General features: G+C 52.1%; 1 protein-coding gene across 3 annotated transcripts in view; it reads right to left on the bottom strand.

Annotated features, from left to right (window-relative positions):
* Nucleotides 1-23,875, bottom strand: part of TPO (thyroid peroxidase) — a 115,099-nt gene that overhangs the window by 32,419 nt on the left and 58,805 nt on the right. For 2 of the 3 annotated variants that reach the window (XM_038006477.2, XM_073022729.1), the window contains exons 7-12: nt 21,788-22,309; nt 14,433-14,691; nt 10,404-10,574; nt 4,810-5,047; nt 2,805-3,013; nt 2,254-2,421 (exon numbers count right to left, since the gene is read on the bottom strand). In XM_038006477.2, coding sequence (XP_037862405.2) covers nt 2,254-2,421; nt 2,805-3,013; nt 4,810-5,047; nt 10,404-10,574; nt 14,433-14,691; nt 21,788-22,309 — 1,567 coding nt within the window. The remainder of the gene's footprint in view (nt 1-2,253; nt 2,422-2,804; nt 3,014-4,809; nt 5,048-10,403; nt 10,575-14,432; nt 14,692-21,787; nt 22,310-23,875) is intronic. The other variant, XM_073022730.1, reaches the window with a different exon arrangement.

Raw genomic sequence — 23,875 nt, 5'->3', positions numbered from 1 at the left:
GGACACGTGAAACATCTGGGTATTTGGGCAAGGAAGGATGTAGGTGTACAGTGAAATGTGCCACAGGAAGGCTTGTTAACAGAACATGCAACGTGCTGTGCCCTGAAGCACTTGCCATCAATTCCTTAACGGTGATGCCCACATGGAAAACCAGGAATGGGGGTGAAGTGGGCACTTCAGGCTTGCACAGTCTCTAAGCCAAGGGAACAGGAGAAGCACGATTCGTGATCCTTTCGTCACTGAAGGGTCAGTGACAGAGCCCGCGGCCAGGAGTCATGCAGTGGTGTTAACAGCAACCACAAGTTTACACAGATGTCATCGCCCGACAGAGTCGCTGTGTTTCTATCACCGAGGCTTCCGGAAAGTTCCCTGGGAGAAACATCCTGGTCTGCTGTTCTCTGGGGCATTGTCTAACCTCTGGGTGGTTTCCTTGTACATCGTCATTTGTGACCAATCCCAGAACGCGGCAGGGGAGCACGTCTACAAATCTAGCATCGTGCAATTAACAGTTTAAACGAGGGTTTCCAGCCCAGGCTGCTGGTTTCCAGTGATGACACCCTCCCTCATCTATGTAGAAGGCCTCTGCCCTATCTATGCCCAGGCAGCTCCCTGTGTCCTCAGCGACTCTGAAAGTTATTTCCGAGGCACCGTTCCCCAGCTGGCTTCGTTTCTTCCTCTCCTCATCCCTTCTCTCCTTTCCTAACAGAAAGATGGCTCCTGGGAGGGCACCTGAGACCACAGACTTGGAGGGAGCCGCACCCCTACCTGACCCCCGCCCTAGCACTGAGTCCTGCTGGGTCTCTGGTGCACGTGGGGTCTCAGCCTCTCCCTTTACGACTGAGGGTCTGGAAGCAGTTGGCCACTGCAACCCTTCAAGGACAAACATTTTGGACTTTCAAAATTGAAATGGAAATTTTGTTACTGTGCTAAATTATACATAATGTGAAATTTACCACCTCAGCCATTTTTAAATGTGCAGTTCAATGGTATTGACCTTGTGTAACTTATCCCCACATCCCCCTCCAGGCCTTTTTTTTTTTTTTTTTTTTTTTTTTTTTTTTTTTTTGTAGAGATGGTTTCACTACGTTTCTCAGGCTGGTCTTGAACTCCTGGCCTCAAAGGATTCTTTCACCTGGGTCTCCCAAAGCGCTGGCTCCAGGACTCTTTCATTTTCTGAAAACTCTGAGAAAGCAACTGTGGATTTTGCTTTTATTTCTACTTGCAAACCAGCCAGATTCTTGCACGAGACCCTCTCTTTCTTCTGCGGTCCAGGTTAGTGCAGCTCATAGCAGCAGCTCACAGGAGGCTCTGTGTCTGATGCCAGTTTTCCTCCCCTAAAACGCAGTCCCTGAAGGCAGCTTGGCCTTCTAAAGACTGCTGGTGACCCTTCCTCCGAGAACAGCAGCCATTCCTGCTCCTGCCTGCCCTGACCCCACTGGCCCATGAGACCAGAGCCAGCGGTCCGGGTTTTGTTGCAGGGCGTTTCTGAAGTAGCTGGGGGACACGAGCTGCTCCGACGGGACGCCCCAGCCTCAGGAGTTGCACCCAGAGGGCTCTGTCTCAGAACAGTCAGTGGGGGACTCTCATTCTGCTGCTCCCCGCAGAGGGACCCCAGTACATGGCTCTTCCCCTGGGAGGCTCTGCTGTCCAGCAAACCTGCTCCCAGGTGCCCTGGGCTGACACCCGCTCAAGCCAGGCACATGGGAGGAGCAGGTGGAGGTGGCCCACAGCTGTCTTGCCTTGCGGCCTGAAAGGTGCCTCCCCAACCTGCTCTCAAGTTACCGTGAGGAGCCCGCACCTGAATATGCAGGAGGCTGGGAGTGAAACCCAGTAACTGGAGAAGAACCAGGCGTGGGCTTCGGAATCAGCCACCTGTGGGAGGTGGAGGCGGGACTAACTCTATGGGTTCCTGGAGTGGAGATGTTTGCTGCCGTATTTCCTTTGAGAAAGCGGCCCTGCGAGTTCACCACAACTTTGCCTGGAACTCATGAATTCCTCTCTCTCTTCCCTCACAGGTGACCCCATTGGTCACGATTCCACGTGCCTATTCTGAGGCCTCACTACCTAGAAAGAGGCCAGCTGGGAATATGGCCAGCCAGGGGGAGAGCCCTTGCTTTCTATCCCCAAATGCTCCTGGGATGATAACAGTTTCAGAAGCATCTCTTAGCGAATAAATTTTCAATGACACTGCATTGTTAATTTATATCGGAAACATGCAGATGTTTTGTAATTGTTATTGAAGGAAGGACTGACCTTTGCAGAGCGGGGGCTGGAAATCCCATCCTTCCTGGGTGCAAGTGAGTTGCTCGTGGCCTTGGAGCTCATACCCGTGCCGGCAGGAATACACCAGCACGCGCCTCCCAGACTCCTCGCAGTGCACAAAGTCCCCGTTCTCCACGCTCTCTGGGAAGCCACACTTGTCTGTGAAATGTGGACAGGTTGACATGTAGTCAAACTACGAGAAAAGAAAACCACATACCAACGTCCCTGTCACGGGCACACTTGTGCCCTGGAGGGGCTGGTGCCGCGGCTGGGGAGCCCTGCTGTGGTCACTCACTCAGCACCCACGCAGCACACACCATCACTTCCCAGGTCGGGCCCCGCTGCTCCCACTTTCTAGGCCCCCAGTTCCTTTCTCACTAGAGAAGGGTCCCGCCCGCCCCGGGAGCTGCCCTGAGGGTGTAAGGCAGGGCGTTGACTGTTTTCTAAACAGGGAAAAGTTAAACTCAGCTCCTTGGGAAGACAAGCTTTGCTTGATGAGATGCACGTGCTGTAAGGTGGTGTGAGAAAAGACCAAACGTCACCTTGAGGAAAGGTCTCCCTCCAGGCCTCCAGGTTCATGCCAGGGATGCTGTCACAAGACTCAAAGTCTTCGGGGAATTTTCCGAATCGGAAGGCGTCCGTGGGCACCCTGGTGAGGCCGGTGTTGTCACAGATGACCCGAGACAGGGAGTGCTTCTCCAGCTCATGCCTCTGCGCGTCCGTGAAGACATGGCTGTTCTCCCACCAAAACCTCCAGGGACGGAGACAGAGCGTAAGTTCACGGTGCCTGGAGAACCCCCAGGGCAGGCACTCAGGACCAGCCACCCACTGCTGTGTGCTGCTGGCCTCCCCTGCGGCGCCTGCCCAGACCCCCAGCACCCGGGGCCGCGCAGGTGCAGGCACTGAGGAGCTGAAGGAGACGCGGAGGGGCAGCACAGCGTGCACCTGGCTGTCTGAACGAGCGGCGTCAGATGGAGGAGGGGCTCAGAGCCACTTCGCGTGTTGACTGTGAGAATCTGTTTTGCTGCATTGCTGTTATTTGGGGTGCAATGCTGTGTTAAAAACAAGAATAATTACAGCAAATTCAGCTGCTTTACAGGGTGCTGCTCTCTAGTCTGAAGTCAGCATGCCCTGCACGGTCTCGCTACCTTCAGCTTCTTCCTCCAGGCCACGGGTAATCGAGAAAATTGCAATGTGAAGAAATGAAGTCCCACTTTCCTCTCAAAATATGAAAATTGTTGCCAAAGCCCCAGCAGCTCCTGGCCTGAGTGCCATAAAGCATGCATTTCCCCGGCCACATAAAGCTCTTCTGCTTCCCATCACGGGGATGAATTCCTCTTAGAACATAAAAAAGAGGCCCCACTATATGGAAGTTAATTGACCCCATTTTTGCACTGGGGAGATATTTGGTCATAAATACACGGGATGAGAAATTGGGGGCACCACCCCAGGAATCTGCCAGCTGCCTCTGGTTTCAGATGGAGCTTCAGCCATGGGTGGCATAAAGCACGCTTGGGAGACACACATATGGGGCAAGTTGGTGAAATCCTCCCCCTTCTGAGCGAGTGGCTTCCCATGTCCCAGAGAATTCCAAACGCACGTTTACTGAAGACACAGCTATGAGGGAGACAAGTTCATCTGGTAATTTCTCCCCAGGTGTTCGTAGCTCTTTGAAATGCTGCATCTCCGAAATTAGAGACAAAAGTCACACTGGGGAAAGGACAGGAGCCTCGGCGTGTGGCAGGTGCACTCTCTGGAAAGAGCACACATCCTTTAAACAAAAATCTGACCTCGGCACAGTGACTACCAAAAATAGAGAGAGAACTGGATAGGTAGGGATGTCTTTAAAAGCAAAAGAAAACATTTTCCCATTGTTTTTGTCTGTGTTGTTCCAAAATCTTAACACTGGTATCCTGTGCACCTGCTTCTACGGGAGTGGGGAAGGACTCAGAATCAGACGGGAACAGGATCTGGCTCTAACTCCCTCCAGTACAAACCTCCACATTCCAGGTTGAACTTGAGGAGGGAGCAGACATGTACGAGGCAGGCAAAGTGGGACCTCAGCTTTCTGCTACCGGCAAACACCTCTGTGTGCAGGCAGGGGCTGGGGGACCGGGAAGGCCTGTCCAGCCCAGAGGCATCCATGAGCACCAGGCAGAGCCTGTGTCTGCGCCTGAGTCACTGTCCACCTCTGTGCTTTCCCGGGCATCGTCAGGGGACGTGGGGGATGGGATGCAGTCTCAGGGCTGTCATGAGTGTGTCACAATTTGTTTCTGTTAGGCGCCTGTTTGCTCATGTGGTTGGATCTAGGAAGAATCAGTGCTAGCTCCCATTCTAAGTGCTACATGCTTTGTAGTTGCGTCACTGTTATGAAAACACGGTTCGAGGTTAAGGAAACTATGGGTGGGAGAAACAATCTGATCAGCTTACGTAAGAGTCGAGCGGTGGAGCCAGAATTTGGATGCAGGTCTGGCTAGCTTCTGAACCAATGCAGACCACCTGCCTCTGTGCAGAACAAGAAGGAAGACATTCCGGACAGGAACCTACCAGTCTCCGTCCCGCAGAGCCTTCATCTGCTTCCCAATGAGACAGGCAAACAGGGGGCCTGTCCGAGCCCTGGGGAGGAAGTTTTCAGCTAAGCCTCCCAGCCAGACGTCGATGTTGTCAGGATGCTTGTACAAGTCCAGGATCTTGTCGGCCACGCTCCTGCTGGCGATGGCTGTGCTCAGGTCAGCGGGGGTCTCCAGGCGAGGCAGGCCACAGAACTCCCTCCACTCATTGTAACCTGCACAGGGGAGAGGCTGCACGGTTTCTCTCACAGACCTGAACCTTTGTTGAGCCCATCTCGCTCATGCCATGGTCCCCAAGACGGGAAGCACAGCAGGGCAGAGTCCCGTCCCACCCTGTGACACTGCCCGGCCGTTTGCCAGGCTAGGACATTCCAGCTCAGAAGCCAGAGCTCTTTCTGCAGGGTTTGTTCATAAAGGAGCTGGAGACAGCAAGAATGCTGAGTCCACAACATTTAAGTGCATTCCTGTTACCGCCCAGCCTGCACTTCGTTCTCACCTCTCCAGAGCAACCGAGACAGCTCTGCATCCTCTTCAGAGTTTACCTCCCACAATGACATCAGGAGCACACACAGAAGCCAGCGCTCTCTCTCGCTCTCTCTCTTTCCCCTCGCTCCCCCCTCTCTCTCTCACGCGCGTGCGCGCGCGCACACACACACACACACACACACACACACACAAAGGGACACACACAAATATCTTTATCTGTCTGGCCAGTCATCTCCATATTGAAGACTGGAGATCTCTTCTTGCTGGGAACCCTGGTGAATCCCTGGCCTCTCTTCTCACTCCTCCTCCTGCTCACTGCCCCACGCCTGAGCTGCTCACTGCCCAGGCCCTCATTCATGGTCTGACTCTGTGGCTGCACCTTTGCCTGACACTGGTGCCCCTCCCTGTGCCCTGCTCCTTACATCCACCATCGTCCCTCATCCACTCCTCTTGGTTCCACTGTCGCCTCCTCCGGAAGCACTCCCTCCTCGAGGCTGGGCGACCCTCACTCCCGCGGGGTCTGATCAGAGAGCAGTCCAGGGTCTCTGCTGCTGTCTCTGCTCATCCACCCACCCTGTGTGGTGCTTTAGCTAAGACTGTCTGGTTCTATCCTCAGCACCCTGCCCACCGCAGGCTCCCAGCAGAAGTCCCGGACAAGTGCACACACAGCAACATGTGAGCACTGGGCCGGTTCCCCCAGGGGCAGTGAGGCTTTCACGGGACAGAAGGCTGGGCCTGTGGTGTCTCATGTTTAGACCAAACAGAACTGGGAGAAATAGCCAGGCATCCTCGTTAGTCTGGGATGGGGATGCCCACGTGACAAAGAGACTCATGGAGCCAAGGGGTGGGAACAACTTGGAAGAAGACAGATTGGAGGAACAGACAAACTGGAGGAGGTAGGCATGAGCGAGATTCAAAACCTGAGCTTTTAGAGGCTGGGTGCGGTGGCTCAGGCCTGTAATCCCACCACTTTTGGAGGCCGAGGCGGGTGGACTGCCTGAGGTCAGGAGTTTGAGACCAGCCTGGCCAACATGGTGAAACCCTGTCTGTACTGAAAATACAAAAATTAGTCAGGTGTGGCGGCAGTCATCTGTAATCCCAGCTACTCGGGAGGCGGAGGCAGGAGAATTGCTTGAACCTGGGAGGCGGAGGTTGCATTGAGCCCAGGTCGCACCATTGCTCTCCAGCCTGGGCAACAAGAGTGAGACTTCATCTCAAAACAAACAAACAAACAAAAACAAAAATAAAAACACCCTGAGCTTTTAGAAAACTGCTGTCAGGTGCTATTGATCCATTTCTTAGCGGGCTGAGAACCATTTCCCTGGTTAACCGTCAGGAGGAGCCCGTGTGTGTCTGACTCTTGTGCTCCTAGAGTCACCCCCCTTGGCTGGCCCCACAGCCCTGGTGCTACTGCATCTGGCAGGGGATCCCCTGATCCCCCATGAGAAGCTGTGCTGCCTCAGCCTGACTCCTGCTGTCCGCAGTGGCTCTACTGCCCTGTGATCAGCAGATGCTGCCTGTGATCGGCAGATGCTGCCCTGTATCTGCAGAAACCACCCTCGTTTTCTGTCTCCAGATAGGCCATCCTGGCCCTTTCATCAAAGCCGCCGGGAGGTGCTTTGCCCCATCAAGAGGCACCTGTGTCCCTCCAACTCAGCACCTCCAACAAAATTTCATCTTTATCACACAGTATACTTTAGCCTAGACCATCCCAAATATACCCCACAAATTTCTCAGCTCCAGTAACAGGCAACCTGTGGACACTCGGTTTATACAGAAAACACAGATGCCCATTGCTTGCCACAGGGCTTGGGGGACACAGCCGTTATTTCATTAAATATTTACTAAAAGAATGCATTTATTTTCAGACTAGTCAAAAACAAAAATAATGAGCAAATTAAAGTTCTAAAACGAGGAGAGGTTTCTATACCGACAATTTAGACCATCGTCAAACTGTTTTAATTAGTACAATAAAAGCATTTCCACACCTGTGGGAGATTGACATCTTAATTTAAAAAAAAAAACAACGAAGTTAGGAGGGCATTTACCTTTCTTATTGCTCTGAGAGAAAACATATTTGCATCTTTTTCCAACTCTAGAGGGAAAATGTGCAAGGTCTGGGAAGGAGGTAAAGACATGGAGGCTGAAGCTCTTCACAGCTCCAGAGGCCACAGAGCGCGGAAGAAACAACATCACTTCGGATGTCCCTGCCTGTGGGAAACACTGCAGAAACGGGAATGCAAAAAAGGTGTTTCTGTTTTGTTTTGTTTTTCTGAGATGGAGTCTCGCTCTGTCACCCAGGCTGGAGTGTAGAGGCATGATCTCGGCTCACTGCAACCTCTGCCTCCTCGGTTTCAGGCAATTCTCCTGCCTCAGCCTCTCAAGAAGCTGGGATTACAGGTGTCTGCCACCACGCCCGGCTAAGTTTTTGTATTTTTAGTAGAGACAGGGTTTCACCATCTGGCCAGGCTGGTCTTGAACTCCTGAACTTGTGATCTGCCCGCCTCAGCCTCCCAAAGTGCTAGGATTACAGGCATGAGCCACTGTGCCCGGCCGCAAAAAAGTGTTTTGGGGAAGGTTGTACATTTTATATTCACTGTAAAGTACAACAAACGATTTCAGGGCGTGGCGGAAATCATCATCCCAGCTCAGCGTGCTGAGACACGAGCGTTTCTCTTTTATCTAATTCAGCCTGAGATCTAACTGATCAGATCTAACGAAGCCTCTGCTGGGTTTGGGGCCTTTCTGGTGCATCGGTGCCTCCAGTTGCTGGAATTCAGACCTGGGGACGTTGCCTAAACTGTCTGTGTGTCAGTCTCTCAATCTATCTTTTAGAACGTGATCGCAGTCCGGCCTTCCGCGGTGGCTGGGGTATAGAGTGCTAACACATGCAGTGGGCTTCGAACTGCAGGCCACAGGGACCCGCGTGGCAGCTCTTACACTGCTGTGTCGTGACTCCTCCTGTGTGCTCACACCAGGCACTCTCGTGTGTGCGTCCCCAACACTCAAATGTGAGGTTGACTCTACTGTCCTGGGCACTCAGGGAAGGAACTGGGAACCACACAGGTTAATTAAGAAATTCATCCAAAATTGAACTCCTCAGGTCCAAACCCAAGTCTTCGGAACACAAGTCGGGCTGTGTGCTGGTCTTACTCCTGTTCCCTTCCCACCAGGCCCTTCTGTCCTTGTCAGTGTTTATTTGCCCAAACATTCATTCATTCATTCATTCATCCATCCATCCATCCATCCATCCATCCATCCATCCATCCATCCATCCATTCATTCAGTGAGGGTTCCCTAAGCACCTGTTCTGTGCCGGTCAACGGTTTGGGGTGCTAGCGACCACAGCCCTGAAACACAGCCCTTCCTCCTGGGCTTATGATCTTTGGGGGACCCATAGGCCAGGGGGAACGTGGATTTTCGCCTTTGGCCACATTTCAGTTGGTGAAAAGTAGAGCAGACAAAGGTGGGGGTTGTGAGGGCCGGGATGGGGTCGCCTGCTCTCTGGTGCAGTTAGCTCAGGGAAGTCAGCAGTGGCAACACGAGGAGGTCAAGCTGTGGGGCCTGAGCAGGGCCAGCAGCAAAGGGGGTCCCAGCCAGAGGCAAGGTGTGTGCGGGCATGTGCTGGGTATGTGTAGACAGGTGTGTGCTGGGCATGTGCGGGTGTGTGCTGGGCATGTGTAGACAGGTGTGTGCTGGGCATGTGCGGGTGTGTGCTGGGCATGTGTAGACAGGTGTGTGCTGGGCATGTGCTCGGTGTGTACAGGTGTGTGCTGGGCATGTGCGGGTGTGTGCTGGGCATGTGTAGACAGGTGTGTGCTGGGCATGTGTGGGTGTGTGCTGGGCATGTGTGGGTGTGTGCTGGGCATGTGTAGACAGGTGTGTGCTGGGCATGTGCTGGGTGTGTACAGGTGTGTGCTGGGTATGTGCGGGTGTGTGCTAGGTATGTGCTGGGTGTGTGCTGGGCATGTGTAGACAGGTGTGTGCTGGGCGTATGCAGGCGTGTGCAGGTGTGTACTGGGCGTGTGCAGGCGTGTGCTGGGTATACGCCAGGCGTGTGAAGGCGTGTGTGGGCTGTGCTCCCTGAGCTCTGGCAACAAGGAAGCAGCTGTGTTTGGGTGCAGGGAGTGAGGGGGACAGTGTGCATTATCCTGACACACATGGGGCCCCTTCTGCATCCTCCAACTCATGTTTAGTCCCCAGATATTCCCAGCCTGTGTGGTTGCTGATCCCAGCCCTTCCAGATGCCACTGGTAAGGAAGACAGGAATGGGGGAAGGGCCAGGGGACAGAGGAAGGCCCAGGGATGCGGCAGAACAAGACTTGCCAGTACTGTCCATGTCACATGTCACCCATGCACAATAGGAGGGCACCTCCCAAGCTCCCAGGGTGCATGGAGAGAACAGAGCTGCACACAGAATACGAGGTCTCAGGGCATCGGGCCTGGACAGGTGCTGCAGGTTGACCAGACAACCGAACCACCTAGGAGCCCAGAGGAGGGAAGGCTGAGGCGGGCCTGAGGTCAGGGAGTTGGGAACCGGGCAGGTCAGGGAGGAGGCTGCGGCGTGGGGCCTCGGAAAGGCGGGAGCCAGGTTGGGTGTAGGGAGCACAGCGGGCTGCTGGCCTGAGAGGAGCAGCCACTCCCACCAGGGGCCAGCTTGGACCAGTTAGCTAACAGCAGTCTTGATGTGGTGGAATGATCTCTGCAGGCCCTAGGATCTCGCTGGGGGGAGGAGAAGAGGAGGGGGGCACTCTAGCCATCCCAGGAGCTTCCCGGGACACCAGACGCAGACCTGCCATTGTCTGTCCATGCAGCGCCTCCTCCCTCTACTAGAAGCGGGTGTTTCTCAAGGTCCTAGCTCATACGTCCCTGGGAGGTTCAGAACCACCCTCTTTGTGCCATTTCTCTCTCTAAGAAAAGCTGGAGGTGGCCTCTATAGCTGAATGAACTGGGGTCCTTTAAGAGCCATTACTTAGAAGGCATTAGATTTGCAATTATTTTACTTTAAATCAGTCTCTCTAGCAGCAGGTTGCTAACTCGGCAAATCCTGCAGCATGAGGTGTGCAAGGGAAGGAACTGGCAGACCTGGCAGCCCGTGGTCCCGGCCCCTCTGCAGGTTGATGGACGCCAGATCCAAGGTGCTGGAATTGGACAGCACAAAGAGCCTTTCCGTCAGTTCCTCGTTCATCAGCTGATCCTGCACCTGCAGTTTGGCTGGTCTTGCAAGAAGGCCTCGTAGTAGTGGGTCCAAACCACCTGGAAAATACCATGTGCAAGGCAAGGACAGTTCTCAGCTCAGTTCTAGAGAAACAACAATATCTCAGTCTTGTCCTTAGCAAATCTTTGTGTAAGTTCATGAATTCCGCTTGTGTGATTCCAGAGTGTCCTGAATGTCCTCAGGACACTGCCCTCGCTGGCGGGTGAACCACTGGGCTGGCACTGACGATGTGGCTCATGGGGGACGGACCCTCAGAAAGAAAGGGGCCTGGAGAAGGAGTCCACCAGTTTTTAAAGCTTTTTATTTCTTATCAACAGAAAGATTACAAAAAAAAGAAGCATTTGCTGAATTCTAACATCCAGAACAGTGAAAGGAAGACTCAGCTTAGCTGAGGGAGTGGCCAGGGTGCCTGGGGACCACTGTTCCTGTCATTTCCAAAGGCCCCGCGTGGAAAGCAGGCCCCACCGCCTGTCAGGGTCCCTCTATCTCAGTGGCGTGGGAACCCAGCACTGCATGCCACCAGTCTTTAAAGTTTGGCCTTAGGATGCCCAAAAGGAAGACTTAGGAATCACGATGTGCATCGTCCTGTGTGGGATGACCTGGGTGTCTTCAAATGCCAGGCACCTGCTGAGGACCGGGCCAGCCCCTGCCTCTCTGGTGCACTGTGCATGACTCAGCTCTCATCTAAGCAGGTATCGCCAGACACACTGCCGCACCCCTGCCCTCCCCACTCCCCACTACACCTGGAGCCGGTCAACTTTTGAGTCAGGTTAGAAGCTCCCAGAAAGACACACAGAGTACTGGGAAAGGAACATAAAGAAAAAATGGGGACGCTTAAAAATAACCCTTCCAAAACACTAATTGGGGGAATAGGATCATTTTCTTCCAAATAATTAACTTCCAAAGGTAACCCATCATTAACATTCTAAAGATGAGGGTGCTGATCATAACTATAGAACAGTTTAGCCTTTTATTTTTATTTTATTTTGAAATGGATTTTCACTCTGTTGCCCAATCTGGAATGCAATGGCAAGATCTCAGCTCACCTGCAACCTCTGCCTCCCGGGTTCAAGCGAGTCTCCTGCCACAGCCTCTCGAGTAGCTGAGACTACAGGCACCCACCACCACGCCTGGCTATTTTTTTTTTTTTTTTTTTTTTGTATTTTTAGTAGAGACAGGGTTTCACCATGTTGGCCAGGCTGGTCTCAAACTCCCAACCTCAAGTGATCCACCTGCCTCGGCCTCCCAAAGTGCTGGGATTACAGGTGTGAACCATCATGTCTGGGCCCAGTTTAGCCTTTTAAAATGCTTTAAACACATTTATTTTCCCCACAGATATTAAAAACCTTGTATAGGATCAGCAAGTGTGCCCATACGGAAGGTCTACATGGCTGTGGTGAGTCATAAGAAAGAAGGGAGAACTGTTGAACATCGATGAGAAATCCCTAATAAAATACCAGCAAACTGAATCCAGCAGCATATCAAGAAGCTTATCCACCACAATCAAGTCAGCTTCATCCCTGAGATGCAAGGCTGGCTCAACATACGCAAGTCAATAAACATAATCCATCACATAAACGAACCAATGACAAAAACCACATGATTATCCCAATAGATGCAGAAAAGGCCTTCAACAAAATTCAACCGCCCTTCATGCTAAAAACTCTCAATAAACTGGGTATTCTTGGAATGTATCTCAAAATAATAAGAGCTATTTATGACAAACCCACAGCCAATATCATACTGAATGGGCAAAAACTGGAAGCATTCCCTTTGAAAACTGGCACAAGACAGGGATGCCCTCTCTCACCACTCCTATTTAACATATTGTTGGAAGTTCTGGCCAGGGAAATCAGACAAGAGAAAGAAATAAAGAGTATTCAATTAGGAAAAGAGGAAGTCAAATTGTCCCTGTTTGCAGATGACATGATTGTGTATTTAGAAAATCCCGTCGCCTCAGTCCAAAATCTCAAGTTAATAAGCAACTTCGGCAAAGTCTCAGGATACAAAATCAATGTGCAAAAATAACAAGCATTCCTCTACACCAATAACAGACAAACAGAGCCAAATCATCAGTGAACTCCCATTCACAATTTCTACAAAGAGAATAAAATACCTAGGAATCCACCTTACAAGGGATGTGAAGGACCTGAAAGGAGAACTACAAATCGCTGCTCAATGAAATAAAAGAGGATACAAACAAATGGAAGAACATTCGATGCTCATGGACAAGAATAATCAATATTGTGAAAATGGCCATACTGCCCAAGGTAATTTATAGATTGAATGCCATCCCCATCGAGCTACCAATGACTTTCTTCACAGAATTGGAAAAAACTACTTTAAAGTTCATATGGAACCAAAAAAGAGCCCAAAATGCCAAGAAAATCCTAAGCAAAAAGAGCAAAGCTGGAGGCATCATGCTACCTGACTTCAAACTATTCCACAAGGCTACAGTAACCAAAACAGCATGGTACTGGTACCAAAACAGAGATATAGACCAATGGAACAGAACAGAGGCATCAGAAATAACACCACACATCTACAACCATCTGATCTTTGACAAACCTGACAAAAATAAGAAATGGGGAAAGGATTCCCTATTTAATAAATGGTGCTGGGAAAACTGGCTAGCCGTATGTAGAAAGCTGAAACTGGATCCCTTCCTTACACCTTATGCAAAAATTAATTTAAGATGGATTAAAGACTTAAATGTTAGATCTAAAACCATAAAAATCCTAGAAGAAAACCTAGGCAATACCATTCAGGACATAGGCATGGGCAAGGACTTCATGACTAAAACACTAAAAGCAATGGCAACAAAAGCCAAAATTGACAAATGGGATCTAATTAAACTAAAGAGCTTCTGCACAGCAAAAGAAACTACCATCAGAGTGAACAGACAACCTACAGAATGGGAGAAAATTTTTTGCAATCTACCCATCTGACAAAGGGCTAATATCCAGAATCTACAAAAAACTTAAACAAATTTACAAGAAAAAAAAACAAACAACCACATCAAAAAGTGGGCAAAGGATATGAAAAGACACTTCTTAAAAGAAGACATTTATGCAGCCAACAGACACATGAGAAAATGCTCGTTGTCACGGGTCATTTAGAGAAATGCAAATTGAAACCAAAATGAGATAGAATGGCGATCATTAAGAAGTCAGGAAACAACAGATGCTGGAGAGGATGTGGAGAAATAGGAATGCTTTTACACTGTTGGTGGGAGTGCAAATTAGTTCAACCATTGTGGAAGACAGTGTGGTGACTCCTCAAGGATCTAGAACTAGAAATACCATTTGACCCAGCGATCCAATTACTGGTCATATACCCAAAGGATTATAAATCATGCTACTATAAAGACACATGCATATGTATGTTTATTGCGGCACTGTTTAAAATAGCAAAGACTTGGAACCAACCCAAATGTCCATCAGTGATAGACTGGATTAAGAAAATGTGGCACATATACACCATGGAATACTATGCAGCCATAAAAAAGGATGAGTTCATGTCCTTTGCAGGGACATGGATGCAGCTGGAAATCATCATTCTCAGCAAACTATCGCAAGGACAGAAAACCAAACACCGCATGTTCTCACTCATAGGTGGGAGTTGAACAATGAGAACCCACGGACACAGGGCAGGGATCATCACACCCCATCTGTCGTGGGGTGGGGGCAGGGGGAGGGATAGCATTAGGAGAAATGCCTAATGTAAATTATGAGTTAATGGGTGCAGTAAACCAACAGGGCACATGTCTACCCTATGTAACAAACCTGCACGTTGTGTACATTTACCCTAGAACTTAAAGTATAATAAAAAAATAAAAATATAAAAAAAGAAGGGCGACTTCACAGGGACCAGCTGCAGGGACTGCACTCACTCACCTCCATGGAGGAGCGTCCACGGGCTGAAGAAGGCCTCATGCAGCCACAGCCCGGGCAGGTTGGGGTGCTCCTGGAAGCCAGCGTCCAGCCTCCTCACCAGCGGGTGGATCGTGGCATGGCCGAAGCGGAAGGCGGCCGTGGAGAACACGTTGGACACGGTGGGGTTGGCGGTGGAGTCATAGCCTTCATAGGGGCCCACGTACTGCTGGAAGGCCTCGGGTCCCAGGATCCTGGGGATGTAATCCCTCAGGGTGATGATCTGTGCAGAAAGGAAAAGCGTCTCAGTGAGGCCCAGGATACCAGAGGAGGGTCACCTCAAGTGGCAGTGGAGAAGAGCATCTTCCTTGACATCCCCAGGGAGCTGGACTCTTCTCACCTTGCAATAAAGGCCTCAGCTGAACTTCCCAGAAAGGTGTTCTTGTTGATTTTTTCATGAATATTCAGGAGGTGCGTTTATAGGGCTGACTACAGAGCCTCCTTCTCAGGATGGTGATGGGGCTGGCAGTGGCAAGAGACAGCGTCTCTGTCTTGCCAACAGTGGTCACCGGGCCAGGCTGGGCAGCTCGACTCCTGGCTGGATGACTGACAGCGGGGAGCAGTTCCTTTTTCTACAAAGCAACAATACCTAATTCCTAGAGCCTTTGTGAGGATTAAATCAAAGCATGTTGTTTGGCACAGAGCTCTGTCAATGGAAAATTACAGTGCAATCGCCTGCGATGGAAATTACGATTTGACACATGGCCCCAGGAGAATTACGTACAAAGATTCTACTTTCAGGTTTAACAGTGTTTCTTTCAGACAGAAAAATCAGTCTCAAATTGTTTTGGTATTTAAGGGGAATATTTTGGTCAATAAACTACATCCAAATGAAGCATAACAGGCATAATTCTAGAATATGAATCTTCTCTTTTAGCTTACCAGTTTAGGAAGGCAAGCAGATTGTTTAAAAATAACCAATATTATTTACACACTTGTAATATGTTCCTTCCAGGTGCCAGAATGCATTTCCTAAGCACGTAATTTGGCCCTTCAGGGAGACCAGGGAGAGCTATGAGTCTTGTGTGGCCTGGGCGTTTACTGAGGGCACACCTGCTCCCCGCTGTCCCGCTCCACCTCGGAGACCTGGACAGATAAGAAGGAAAAGGCGGCATCCAAAAGTTCCCAGTGGGGTTTCCGTCCCTGTGCTAGTTCATCCATTGGTGAGAAGCACCGTGCTAAGGGTCAGCATCCCAGAGAGTAGTTCTGACTTCATCCTGCAAACAGCCTCTCCACCTCAGGTGCAATTTATGTGGCAGCGTTTCTGAACCACACAGGTGTCCTGGGGCCTCCTCCCAGCCGCATGAGAAGGTCCATGTGCTTCCCACGTTCAGAACTCAGGCAGCACCTTCTGCTCCCTGGAACATTCTTTGGTTCCTTCTCACTACAATAGAAAGGAAAAGGCCTCTCTCTCTTTAGCCCAGAGACTGAGACAATTTCTTTCATTCTTTCTTTCTTTTTTTTTTTTTTTTGTGAGACAGAGTCTCGCTCTGTTGCCCAGGCTGGAGTACAGCGGCTCCGTCTTCTGGGTTCACGCCATCCTCCTGCCTCAGCCTCCCGAGTAGCTGGGACTACAGGCGCCCGCCACCATGCCCGGCTAATTTTTTGTACTCTTAGTAGAGACAAGGTTTCACTGTGTTAGCCAGGATGGTCTCAATCTCCTGGCCTCGTGATCCACCTACCTTGGCCTCCCAAAGTGCTGGGATTACAGGTGTGAGCCACGGCACCCGGTCAAGACAATTTCAAATTCAAGTGCAAGCTATTTTAAGGAAGACACCTCTTCCCCTTCTTGCCTACCTGAAGTTTGACTTGTGAGCCAGGGGATGCAGCAAGTACAGAGAGATAACTCCTGAGTCCTAAGCCTGAGGTTCCCAGCTCCACCCGTGCCCAACCAGCTACGAACAGAGAGCAAACCCGTGCCCTTCATCCGAGCCTCACAGACACTGCGCCTCCTCGGTGTCTCATCTTGCCAGAGCTCTGAACAGTGTGTCTCTCCTCTTCCCCACTGGCTTCTCATCTGATCTGAGATGTCCCCGGTAAGTGATTGGGCTCAGATAGTGCAGCTTCCCTGGGAGCTGTTGAGGTTGGGCAGAAGCACCCTTTGTTCTGACCAATAGGGCCTTAAAACTTGAATCTTGAGTTGGGTGTGGTAGCTCACGCCTGTAATCCTAGCACTTTGGGAGGCCAAGGTGGGAGGATTGCTTGAGCCCGAGAGCGAGACCAGCCTGGGCAACACAGTCAGACTCTGTTTCTACAAATATTTTTTAAAAATTAAAAATTAGCCAGGCGGGGTGGTGCACTCCTGTTGTCCCAGCAACGTGGGCAGCTGAGGTGGGAGGATTGCTTGAGCCCAGGAGGTTGAGGCTGCAGTGAGCTATGACTGTGCCACCGCACTTCCGCCTGGGTGACAGAGGAGGTGCCTTCTCAAAAAAAGAAAAAGAAAACCTTGAACCTTGTAAACAGCTCTCTGGAATTTTCATGGCAATTCTTGTGAAAATGCTTCTGGTATTTGTTTACCCGGTCATGTGGAGGAAATGGTTACTCTGAACTATTGGACCTGGGCAGATGCCACACTGTCAGACCTGGGCATCATTGCTGTCGGGTGCCCCTCCTGCCCATCTCCCAGGTGGGCCCCGTCTTCTTTCGCTGCTGGCAGTGCCGTGTAGAGGGCTTGTCTTCCCAAGCTGCTTCAAGCTGCTCCTCCAGGTCTGCTCCCACCCCAGCCTCCTGGTTCCCCACAGCCTCTGCCAAAGCTGCCGGCGCTGACTTGTGGCCACTCTCCATTTCTTGGCCTTCACAACTCACCAGTGGGAATGACCGAAAGGTCCACACTTGGGAAAATGGTGGGCGTGAAGGTGGCGGGAAGCCAGGACCCCAGCATAGGGGGAGACCAGGACTAAGAGACCTGGAGATGCGACGCTTGTCACCAACGGTGGGAAACAGCCACGCAGCCCCTGGCACAGGCTCCTCTGAACCTCCTGACTGCTTTCAACGTCACCCTCCCTGCTCTCCGCAGAACAATGTCACTCAGTATTTTCTCAAACATGCCCTATTAGTCCAACAAGAGGCTCCCATATGTTTGCTGAGGGTGCTCCGGGGAGGAGGCTGAGTAGGCACCCAGCCAGCACCCAGGTCCCCAAGCATGCAACACAGCCAGGCCTGGCTCGTGCTCCTCGGCAGGCAGCCCTGCAGCATGGCACACCTGGGCTTGTGCTCCTCCACAGGCAGCCCTGCAGCATGGCACACCTGGGCTTGGTCCAGCCTTGAGGCAGGGGCCTGGCTATCCCTGCAGAGGAACCCCTGGAGAGGAACGACTGGGAGATTTTGTCAGCCAACATTGGAGGCCGCTGGGAAATGGGGTCCTGCCAGTAAAGGCGTCTGGGTGGGGCAGCACCAGCACCTAAGTATTCTGAATGGGCAAAAACTGGAAGTATTCCCTTTGAAAACTGGAACAAGACAGGGATGCCCTCTCTGACCACTCCTATTTAACATACTGTTGGAAGTTCCAGCCAGGGCAATCAGGTAAGAGAAGCGGCCTTTCTCTTTCTTTCCAGCCTTGGAAGCATGGCTTTATCCATCTGCTCCTTTGCTCTGGAAGGGCAGCCAATCTGAAAAAGTACTCAGCCACAGCAAAGGTCAGCAGCCGAGTGGTCCGGGGATGCAGCCCCTGCCCTGAGATGTGGATCCGCCTGCCTAGGATGGGGATGTCCGGGGAGATCTGCGGTCCCTCCGGGGTCTGGTCGTACCTCCACGCACATCCAAAGCAAAGCTTCTGTGGGTCCCTGGATATCTGGGGAAATCATGGCTGTGCTCCAGAAATAGGTCTGCTATCTGATGGCTGGGGCAAAGAAAACACCCACGCCAGATGTTTGGGTTGTCTTTATCTCAAACTCTATGCAGCCTGGATGGCACACCCAGACTCACCAAGGATGGCTACCTCCTCTCTGCCTCCCTCAACCTGTGCTGGGAAGGGTTTCCTTTCTCATTCTTTTCTTGTCTGTAGAACACAAAAGTTATCGCCAAAGTGAGCATCTGATTGTGAGTTCTTGTTTTATGACACACCACAGAGCCGCTGAGGACTGCTGGGATGGAAGAGCAAGAGCTTTGGTTCCTCCTGGCAGGAAGCACGGCTTATGGAACCGGGGTCCTGTGGGATCTCAAGCCAGCAAGAGCAACTTCATCAGCCCTTCCTATGTGCGAGTCCCCCAAGAGATGCTGGCTCCCAGGAACCAGCACAGAGGGCAGCCTGCAGATGCGCACGGCAGAAGTCCTGTGCCCCAGGGCTGAGGGAGGGGATTGCTCTCGGCTGTCTACAAAAGAAATTAGAGGAGCCAAGATCCTCAGACGGGGGTGGCTGGGGTTGGGCCCTGACAGCTTAGAGTGGGTGTGGTGAGGACAGACACAGCAGCAGGGATGTGGTGTGGACGGATGCAGGAGGAAGGAGGTGGTGTGGACAGATGGAGGAGAAAGCTGTGACTCCCAGCTCTGAGTTGAGCCTTTTTGCCTCTTGCTGATGTGTGCATTATCCTGGCCCTAGCTGGCTCGTGTGTGTGTGTGTGTGTGTGTGTGTGTGTGTATGTGTGTGCGTAGGGGGTTTGGGGGAATAATAGAAGGGGGATGCTGTTTCTCTTTCATAAAGTTGCCCTGGCATTTCTTTTCATTATCTAATGCTTTTCAGAAGAAGAGAGATTCAGATCACAAAGTTACCAAACTATGAGTCGATAGAACCAGGGAGAGCAAAATGAGCCTTCCAGGCCACTGCGGATCTTTCAAATATGGCTGGAAGTTACAGCAATGGCTCTATTGACATGTTAAACACAACTTATTATTTTAATGTATCAAAGGTTTTTGCAAAAAGCACCAAAGAGGACCTATTAACTAAAAAAACACAAAAGGAAATTCAAAGGTGAAATGTAAAACCAAGAAGAAAAGAATGTTCACATTTTAAAAAAAAAGCAGAACACACAGAAAATGAACTGAGGAAGGTAAATATGAAACAGAGAAGAACACTTTTCCTATTGTTTGCTGTTGTTATTATTTCATTAATAATAAGAATAGGCAGCTGGGCGTGGTGGCTCAGGCCTGTAATCCCAGCACTTTGGGAGCCTGAGGCAGGCGGATCACTTGAGGAAAGGAGTTCAAGACCATCCTGGCCAACATGGCAAAACCCCATGTCTATTAAAAATACAAAAATTAGCTGGGAGTGGTGGCATGTGTCTGTGGTCTCAGCTACTTGAGAGGCTGAGGCAGGAGAATCGCGTGAACCTGGGAGGCGGTGGTTGCAGTGAGCCGAGATCTCACCACTATACTCCAGCCCCGGTGACAGAGTGAGACTCTGTCTCAAAAAAACAAAAAACAAACAAACAAACAAAAACACATACACAAAAGGAAGAAGAAGGAGAAGAGGAAGAGGAGGAGGAGCAGCAGCAGGCAACCAAATGTCATTATTTCCAGATCAGTGGGATTCTCAGAAATTTGGAATTAAACTATCTCTAATCTATAATGACAGGGCCTGGTAACAATTCACACCTCTAAATAATTCCAGAACTCCGTGGAGAAGGAAGACAGCAGGATGTGTGACAATTGGGCGTTTCTGGCCCTGTGAACGGGCTCCAGGGATCCGAGGCAGCCTCTTTTCTCACAGCTCCCTGGGCTGGATGAGGTTCTCACTCAAAGAAGGTTCAAACCAAATCCTGCTCCCGAGGCTACAGCAGGGCCAGGACTTCCAGAATTATTTTTGAAATTTCTACTTCATTCACAAATTCAATATATGTTTATGAAGCAATCTGGCAAATTGTGGGTCCTGAGAAAAAAAGAATTAAACAGATGAACATCTCTCTGTGGAGCTCGCAGTCAGGGAAGGGGCACGGAAGCAGCAAGGAAGCAAACAGGAGCGCCGAAGGCCTCAGGGGATGAGCAGAGGGGAGAGGGCGGCCGTCTGGGACCTGCTTCCCCAGGTGTGTGGTGGGAAGTCCAGGCTCACGGAGACGAGGACCTGGATTCCACCGCTCAGCAGCTCCTGGGTTTACATTCCCCTTTGCACAGGGAAGGAGGAAAGTGTCTGAGTCGCTGCTTGAAAGCGACGTGGGTGCCTGATGATTTTTACTTCACATAGTGACAAGGTTCCTGCTTTCATTTCTAATTCCGCTCCTCTCACCCACGCAAGCCTCCTCCGTCCGGCGGATGCTCCCAGCCGAGCACTGCTGTGTGGATGCGCGCCTTAGGACAGTGAGCTCGTCTGCCGTGTTTGCTGGAGAAGCCTGCGGGCCTGCTGCTGCCAGCCCCTGTTCCAGGAAGCTCCAGGTCTCCTCATCACCCAGGAACTGAGGGTTAACACCCAGAGCATGGGGGCTTCCCAGGCCCTCTGCTCTGACCTCTGGGACCTGGACCCCAGTGCAGCGAAGGCCAGAAAGTGGCAGGGGTGTGTGCTGCCTGGGGGCGGTCGGTGCCACGCACAGCCCCTGTGCCTCCTTGGACAAAGCTCCAGTGCCTCCTTTAGAACAGGATTGACGCGCCCTTCCCCGCAGGCTCAGGGCAAGAACTGCAGAGACGACGCCTAGGCCGCTACAGGGCCCGGTGCAACAGACACGCACATGCTAACTCTCAATATAAAACAGCCTATCCCTCTTCACAACAACCCTGTGAGACCCCCAGAGTCAGGGACTGCACTTCTAGGTGTGTAAGCGCTTTTCTCCATCACACAATTAATAAAAGGTCACCTTGAGTCTCAAGACCCTCTCATGCAATACTTAAGAGAGTCATAAAATGCAGAAAGGCTTCAAATAGACTCTAACTTGCTAGTTCAGAAACCTCACACAGAGTCAGTTCTTCATTCTCTGCATTGTCTCCGAAATACAAAAACACCAGCAGCTCTGGTCCACCTACCTCCAAGGGTTGTTCTGGGAATTATTAAATGAGTTGAAATCTGTAAAGCACCTTGCCTGGCTGCGGGCACAGGGAAACCTGGGTGACCTGGCTGCCATTGTTGGGGGGCTGTGGTTATTGGTGTCTTGGTGGGATAATCACCAGCCCTCTGGAGGGTAAGCAGGTGGGACAGAGGGGCCCCTGAGGGAGGCCAGCGCTGGAGTTACCCTTCGGCCCCTGCACAGGAGCTCACGATGACCCTCCACACACCCATGAAGGGTGCCCACCATGATTGCGCACCCACACAGGGCCCCACGACCTCGGGCTCACCCATGTGGGCGCCCACGATGGCTGTGCAAGTACCTGGGACAGAGAACCCACGATTCTGCGCACCCACATGAGGTGCCCCCGCTTTGCATGCGGCCACCCAGGGGGCCCAGGACCACCCCGCGCACCTGGTGCAGGGCGCCCACGACCTTGCGCGCCTCCTGGTACACGGCGTCCGCGCTCCAGTGCGCGTTGAGGGCCTTGAGCGCCGCGGCCAGGCGGTTGTGCTCGCGCAGCCACAGCGTGTGCAGCGCCGTCAGGGAGGGGACCTCGCTGGCGCGGCCGTCCCCGGCCAGGAAGCAGGGCCCGCGGGTCTCTCCGGGGATGCCGGGCTCAGGCGCACAGGCCGCGGGCGCGCGTGGCGGCGCGAAGGGCAGGTAGGCGCGGCCGGAGTCCCGGAGGCGCGCGTGGACGCGGAGCAGCCCCTCGGCGCTGGTCCAGTTCCGCAGCTGCCTCTCCAGGGCCGGGGAGCTGCCATACACGGTGGACGCGTCCAGGAACGAGGTCAGCCCGTTCATCTGCTGCCGCGGGTTGGCGGTGGACAGGTTCCCGAAGAGCGCGCCTTGGTCCCCGGTGCCACAGGCGGCCGAAGAGCGGTAGAAGGGCAGACAAGCAGCGGTGCCCGCGGCCGGCCGGGCCTCCTCCGGGAGCTGCGGGCAAGGGGGAGTTCAAGGTCACCCAGGGCCCCGCTCACCCTTTTTAAGACTCTAGAAGCTCGAGGCCAGCGACGACCCTGCAGCGCCGCATATGCTTCTCTGCCCCTCTAGTCCTCTCTGCAGGCGTCGGTCCAGCCAGTCCCCCGACCTCCCGCTGGCCTGCTCACCGGTGGTCTCTTGCCTGGAAGAGGCTGAACCCAGAGGATGCACCCCACATCCTAGGAGTCCACATCTCCCTAAAGCTCAGATGCTCTTGGCCTGAGCCAGTCTCGTTCCTGCTCAGACCTGCTCTAGCTGCTCATGAAATCCCAGGTCTGATTTACCTTCTGACTTTCGGAAGAGCTGATCTCTTTCTTTCTTTTTCTTCTTTTCTTTTCTTTCTTTCTTTTTTCTTTTTCTTTTTTTTTTTGAGACGGAGTCTCGCTCTGTTGCCCAGGCTGGAGTGCAGTGGCCCGATCTCGGCTCACTGCAAGCTCCGCCTCCCGGGTTCACGCCATTCTCCTGCCTCAGCCTCCCGAGTAGCTGGGACTACAGGCACCACCACGCCCCGCTAATTAAGGGCTGAGCTCTTTCTTTCCAGTACCATGGACTTGGTTTAGGAGCCCAATGAACAAACAGTCTCAGAATTTTGTGGAAATCACTGTTTAGTGTAAAGGCAGCTAGAGGGGAGTAAGGAGACCTTGCGTGGGCTTCCAACTCTGGCTGTGGCCAGCTTCCATCTTCTCTTCTGTAACATGGAGATCTAAATCATTTTTCCAGATTTACAGGTTTCTTGGGAAGAGTCACCCATGCTGGATGTCGGGCAAGCTCTGTGGGTTGCAGAGAGCACGTGCCCTTTCCCTGGCAACTCTTCCTCCCTGGGGAGGTGTCACAGGGCCAGGGCTTACTCTGGGTGTTATTAGATTTAGGAGGTTAAATCGCTCATCCAGAATCACAAGATCGACCGGGTTGGACGGACCCCGAAAGAGACTCTTCCTGAGGATCATGGTCTTCTTATAATAGGACATTATTTTTACCAGTGAAAATAAGGGAAAAGCTCTTCTCAGGGCAAAGCACAGCCCAGGCACTGAGGAGTAGGAAGGAACAGAGGACCTGGGGTCAAGTAGGGGAATGCACCCAGCAAGGCAGCAGCCACTCAGGAGTTAGCCGCCCCATGCAGTGCTGTTCAGGGAGACAGGCCGAGCTCCTGATGGACTCAGGCACAGGAGGTGCAGTGGAAAGAATGCAGGCGACAGGGAGTCAGCCTTGTGGTGAAGCAGCAAAGCAGGTGCCATGACAACCCCTCTGGGCAGCGCCCTGGCCTGGCAGCTGTGCAGCCCAAGGCCAGCTGGGGGTTGGGGCAGCGAGGATGCCCCAGCCCTGGTTCAGAGACAGCACAGGATCCACAGGTCGTGCATTAAAAAATGCACTTCCAGCTGGGCAAGGTGGCTTACGCCTGTAATCCCAGCACTTTGGGAGGCCGAGGTGGGCAGATCACGAGGTCATGAGATCGAGACCATCTTGGCTAACACGGTGAAACCCCATCTCTACTAACAAAAAATTAGCCGGGCATGGTGGTGG

Source organism: Chlorocebus sabaeus, chromosome 14 (assembly GCF_047675955.1).
Source record: "Chlorocebus sabaeus isolate Y175 chromosome 14, mChlSab1.0.hap1, whole genome shotgun sequence".
Classification (NCBI taxonomy): Eukaryota; Metazoa; Chordata; class Mammalia; order Primates; family Cercopithecidae; genus Chlorocebus; species Chlorocebus sabaeus.
The sequence above is the reverse complement of the archived record's forward strand: the minus strand, read 5'-3'. Positions and strand labels throughout refer to the sequence as shown.